The 6000-nt window shown below is 51.5% G+C and overlaps 1 protein-coding gene across 1 annotated transcript in view; it reads right to left on the bottom strand.

Moving 5' to 3' along the window:
• The window catches only part of LOC119961716 (zinc finger protein 271-like), a gene marked incomplete at its 5' end in the record, with an annotated part of 8455 nt that extends 2591 nt beyond the window's left edge, over nt 1-5864 (bottom strand). The window contains 2 exons of the mRNA XM_038788997.1: nt 5127-5331; nt 5416-5864. Of these exons, the coding sequence (XP_038644925.1) occupies nt 5127-5331; nt 5416-5864 (654 nt within the window). The remainder of the gene's footprint in view (nt 1-5126; nt 5332-5415) is intronic.
• Nucleotides 5865-6000: the final 136 nt, after the last annotated feature.

Here is a 6000-nt window from a genome sequence, read left to right as displayed (position 1 = left end):
TCATCCCTCACTCTGTGCATGCTCCAAACTGTGTGAGACTGCGCACGCATCCCGGTCCCCTGTATTGTAGATAGGGGGCTTTCTCCACTGCCAGGAATGCTGGGTAAATGACCCACCATGGATATGTGCAATCAGTTAATATTTGCCCATTGGAACCCCGACAACCAATTGGAAAGCAATTGTGCATATGTACTTAACCCACATATGTACAACTATTCTTCAAGATTTTGTGGTCAGGGAGTTTAAATCTAACAAAAGCTCTGTGGTCTCACATACTGCATTGGAACGTGCATTTCCCTTGGGCGTTCCAATGCTAAAATGCAACATTTAACATGTCTGAATGTTGCCTGGAACACAGCAAGTGGTAATGTGATCGAAATTTCTCCGAAGCATTTCAGTGTGGCACTGTAACATACAGAAAGAAACATAATTCATCGACAGCGTGGGCTTAAGTGGGGTGCTCCTTACAAGGGCCAGTGAAGACTTGATGGGCCAAATGACCTCCTTCTGCACTGTAAATTCTGATTCTATGATTCTATGACAACAATTTTCCCAAATCCCAACTGTGATAGGGCTGAAATCTCAATGAGACTTTATTTGTGTCCAGCTCCTTAGGCTGGATATAGTGAGGTAAGCGTTTGTGGAGGGAGATTTGTCACAGTCCATGGAGTTGAACGGGTAGATAATGAGGCTTTAATCTCAGGATCATCATTTTGAGTTGCGTGTTGGGTGATTAATTTGATGTTTCTGAAAAAAAAACCTTTTCGAAAACTTCCGGTGGCGGCTATGTGGGAGTAGGTCCCACATTTGGTGGCTCTCGCTCTGGCTAGACATTCGGACCTTCCCCCCCCCCCAACTTTTTTTGCGTTTTTCAGTGCTGGACTTGAAGAAACAGCGAACAAGGGTCTGTTGTATCTATATTGGTTTCTGGAACAGAGAGCCCGAAGGGATTGAAAAGGAACAAACAAAAAGACAGGCTCGAGCTGGGTGTTGGCTGCAGCAGCGGACAAGATGGCCGGTTACGCATGAGGACCAACATCATTATAATCAGATTAGGGATGGGGTTAGGTTACAGAGTGTTGTTGCTGGGAGGGGGGTGGGGGTTGTTCGGCTGACAAGGGAGGGACTTGATTTTAGAAGCGGAGAAGAGGTCAGGGATGGGCGCTGCCAGGCGGCGGGGCTACAGAGGCACGGGACAGGGGCTGGGGGCAGGCCCAGGAAAGGGGATGGCTGACCGGCAAGGGGGGGGGGGGGGGGTGCCCCCCAAATAGGCTGGTCACGTGGGACGTTAGGGGGCTAAACGGGCCGGTGAAGAGGGCAAAGGTGTTTGCGCATCTTAGGGCTCTAAAGATGGACGTGATAATGTTGCAGGAGACGCACCTGAAGGTAGCGGACCAGCTTAGGTTGAGGAAGAGCTGGGTTAGTCAGGTATTCCACTCAGGGCTAGATACTATGACCAGGGGGGGGTCGCGATTCTGGTGAACAAGCGGGTGCAGTTTGAGGTGGGTAGTATTGTTTCGGACGGGGGGAGGGGAGTTTGCTACATTATGGTTAGCGGTCAGCTGGAAGGGAGGAAGGTGGTCCTGGTCAACATATATGCGCCAAACTGGGATGATGTGGATTTCATAAAGAGGGTGCTGGGGAAGATACCCGACCTGGATTCCCACAAGCTGGTTATGGGAAGGAACTTCAATAAAGTTATGGACCCAGGCCTGGACCGGTCGTGCTCAAAAACAGGCAGAGTGTCAGCAATGGGAAAAGAGCTGAGGGAGTTCATGGAATAGATTGGGGGAGAGGGTGGGGGGGGGGGGGGTGTGTGGGGTTCGGTCCGTGGAGGTTTGGAAGGCTGACAGGGAAGGAGTTCTCCTTTTCTCGCACGTCCATCGGGTATTCTCTCGGATCGATTTTTTAAAATACTGAGTAGGGATTTATTGACAGGGGTGGTGGATGGGCAGTATTCGGCAATCGCCATTTCCGACCATGCCCCACATTGGGTCGAGCTACAGGTGAGTGTAGAGAGGTTCCAGCATCGCAGTGAAGGCTGGATGTGGGACTGCTGGCGGACGAAGGGGTGTGCGAGAGGGTGAGGAAGTGTACACAAAACTACCTGCAGGTCAACGATACAGGGGAAGTCTCAGCAGCGGTGGTGTGGGAGGCGCTCAAGGCAGTGGTGAGAGGGGAGCTGATTTCAATCCGGGCTCACAGGGACAAGATGGACAGGGCAGAAACGGACCGACTGTTAGCGGAGATCCTGCAGATTGACAGGAGGTATGCGGGGACCCCGAGTGCGGAGCTCTGGAGGGAACGGAGGAGGCTGCAGGCGGAGTTTGGGGTGGTGTCCACGGGTAAGGCAGTGGAGCAGCTCAGAAAGGCGAGGGGTGCGGTATATGAACATGGAGAGAAAGCCAGCAGGATGCTGGCCCAGCAGCTCAGAAAGGTGAGGGGTACGGTATATGAACATGGAGAGAAAGCCAGCAGGATGCTGGCCCAGCAGCTCAGAAAGGTGAGGGAGGCGGCTAGGGCAATAGGTAAAGTGGTGGATGGAGGCAGTAACTTGGTGGGGGATGCGGCGGGTGTGAACAGGGCTTTCAAGGACTTTTATAGCAAACTCTATAGCTCGGAGCCCCCCGCAGGGCCAAAGGGGATGAGACGCTTCTTAGATGGCCTGACATTCCCAAAAGTGGGTAAGGAGCTAATAGAAGGGCTGGGCTCCCCGATCGGAGCTGAGGAGATATTTGAGGACTTAAAGGCCATACAGTCAGGTAAGGCCCCGGGGCCGGATGGGTACCCGGTAGAAATTTATAAAAGGTTCTCCAGGATATTGGGGCCGCTGCTGGTCAAGGTTTTTAATGAGGCAAGGGACAGAGGGGTGCTGCCCCAGACAATGTCGCAGGCCACCATCTCCTTGATTTTAAAACGGGACAAGAACCCAGAGTCGTGTGGGTCTTATAGGCCAATCTCCCTTCTTAACGTGGGCACTAAACTGCTGGCAAAGCTTTTGGCCACCAGGATTGAGGATTGTGTGCCAAGTGTTATTAGGGAGGATCAAACGGGTTTGTTAAAGGTAGGCAACTGGGGGCGAATATAAGAAGATTGCTCAATGTGATCGTGATGTCCCCAGTGGGAAAGGAGGTGGAGGTAGTGGTGGCAATGGATGCGGAGAAGGCATTTGACCGGTCAGAGTGGGACTATTTATGGGAGGTGCTGGGACGGTTTGGATTTGGGGTGGGTTTCATCGACTGGGTCAGGCTGCTATATCAGGCCCCAGAGGCGAGTGTGAGGACAAACAGGACGACTTGTGACTATTTAAAACTGCTGTTTGCGCTATAGAGCCGCTGGCAATTGCTCTGAGGGCTTCAGAGGGTTGGAAGGGGCTGGTTCGAGGGGGGGGGGGGGGGGGGGAGGAGGAGCAGAGTTTTATTGTACGCAGATGACCTGCTCTTGTACGTTTCGGACCCGATGGTGGGGATGGACGGAATCAGGCGACCCTGGGGGAATTCAGCCGGTTATCGGGGTACAAATTGAATATGACAAAAAGTGAAATATTTGTAGTTCAGCAGAGGGGCCAAGGGGACCGGCTGAGGGAGCTGCTGTTCCGGTTAGTTGGGAAAGTTTCAGGTACCTGGGAATACAAGTGGCGCGGGATTGGGGTCGACTGCACAAGCTGAACCTGTCCTGGCTGGTAGATCAAATGCGAGGGGAGTTCTGGAGGTGGGATGCGCTCCCGCTGTCGTTAGCTGGGAGAGTACAGACAGTTAAAATGATGGTCCTCCCGAGGTTCTTATTCGTGTTCGTGTCTCCCCATTTTCATTCCACGTTCCTTTTTTAAGAGGGTAAGCAAGATCATTTTGGGCTTTGTGTGGGCGGGCAAGTCCCTGCGAGTGAAGAGGGTGATGCTCGAGCGGAACCAGAGGGAAGGGGGGCTTGCACTGCCGAATTTCAGCAACTATTATTGGGCGACTCACGTAGCCATGATAAGGAAGTGGGTGGTGGGAGGAGGGTCAGCTTGGGAGCGGGTGGAGGCAACCTCATGTAGGGCTAGGGGTACCAGTCTGGGGGCGCAGGCAGGTGCTATCTTTTCCACTTGTGCCACTGAGGGGGATCCAAGATAGAGTTGTGTCGAGAGGATGGTTGGGGGAGGGAAGTGTCTCGGATATTTACAAGAAGCTCATGGGGACAGAGGAGACGCAGACCGAGGAGCTGAGGCATAAATGGGAGGTGTTGGGAGGGGAAATTGAGGAAGGCCTGTGGGCCGACGCGCTGAGCAGGGTTAATTGGACTGCAACATGTGCCAGGCCTGGCCTGATTCAATTTAAGGTCATCCACCGGGTCCACATGATAGTGTCCCAGATGAGCAGATTCTTCGGCGTGGAGGACAGATATATAAAGTGTCTGAGAGGACCGGCAGACCATGTCCACATGTTTTGGGCATGTCCAAAACTGAGGAGATACTGGCAGGGATTCGAGGGCGTCATGTCCAGAGTATTGAACACGAGGGTGGCAATGAGTCCAGAGGTGGCGATTTTTGGGGTTTCAGTGGCCCTGGAAGTCCAGGGGGAGAAAGAGGCCCACGTTTTGGCCTTTGCTTCCCTGGTAGCCCGGAGACGGATACTTCTAGCTTGGAGGGACTCAAAGCCTCCGAAGTCGGAAACCTGGCTGTCAGACATGATGAGTTTCCTGAGCTTTGAGAAAATCAAGTTCGCCTTGAGAGGGTCGTTATTAGGGTTCGCCCGGAGGTGGCAACCATTCATTGACTTCTTTGCGGATAATTAATTGTCAGCTGGGTGGGGGGGTTTAGGGTAATGTGGTATAGGGGGTAATCTAGGCAGATCTGGGTGGGGTGGGCTACTGCAATTGCACTATGTACTTTGTTACTGTACAGTCCTTTTGTTTTCATGTTCTGTAATTCTACTGTTTACAATGCCAGAAAATACCTCATTAAAATTGTTTGTTCAAAAACAAAGTTTCAACACACTGCGTATTTAACACAAATCTAATTTATTTGACTTTTAGCCAGAATATTAGTCCCTGTAAATGGGCTGGAATTGTTATCAGCAGAAAGAGACCTAAATGAACATGGTTCAGTCCTGAATGTGAGGAACAGCAAAACCCAATCATTATGGTTACTTGTGGCTTCGTTGGTGTCTCTGCAGGGAGGATGACTGAGTGAATCCCTTCCCACACTGAGAGCAGGCGAATGGCCTCTCTCCAGTGTGAATTCGCTGATGTACAATGAGCTGTGATGATTGTCTGAATCCAGTCCCACAGTGAGAGCACCTGAACGGTTTCTCATCAGTGTGAACACGTTGATGGTACATTAGATTCCCAGAACTTTTGTAGCACTTCCCACAGTCTGGACATTGAAACGGTCTCTCATCAGTGTGAACTCGCTGATGATTCAGCAGGTGGGATAACTGAGTGAATCTGTTTCCACACTTGGAGCAGGTGAATGGCCTCTCCCCAGTGTGAATTCGCTGATGTACAGTGAGGTGAGATGAGTGCCTGAACCCAGTCCTGCAGTGAGAGCACCTAAATGGTTTCACGTCAGTGTGAATACGTTGATGGCACATTAGATTCCCAGAACTTTTGTAGTACTTCCTGCAGTCTGGACATTGAAACGGTCTCTCCCCAGTGTGAACTCGCTGGTGTTTCAGCAGGCCGGATGACTTAGTAAATCCCTTCCCACACTCGGAGCAGGTGAATGGTCTCTCCCCAGTGTGAACTCGCTGGTGATTCCGCAGGGCCGTTAACTGAGTAAATCCCTTCCCACACGTGGAGCAGGTGAACGGTCTCTCCCCAGTGTGACTGCGTCGATGAGTTTCCAGGCTGGATGGGTAAGTGAATCCTTTCCCACAGTCCGCACATTTCCACGGTTTCTCCTCAGTGCGGCTGCATTTCTGTCTCATGGGGCCTGATGACATGTACGGTTTCTCCCCACTGTGAACGATGCTTTTTCCTTCCATATTCAAATTCTGCTGATATTCAGGATATGATAAATTG

Source organism: Scyliorhinus canicula, unplaced genomic scaffold, assembly GCF_902713615.1.
Source record: "Scyliorhinus canicula unplaced genomic scaffold, sScyCan1.1, whole genome shotgun sequence".
In the NCBI taxonomy this organism is placed as follows: Eukaryota; Metazoa; Chordata; class Chondrichthyes; order Carcharhiniformes; family Scyliorhinidae; genus Scyliorhinus; species Scyliorhinus canicula.
The sequence above is the reverse complement of the archived record's forward strand: the minus strand, read 5'-3'. Positions and strand labels throughout refer to the sequence as shown.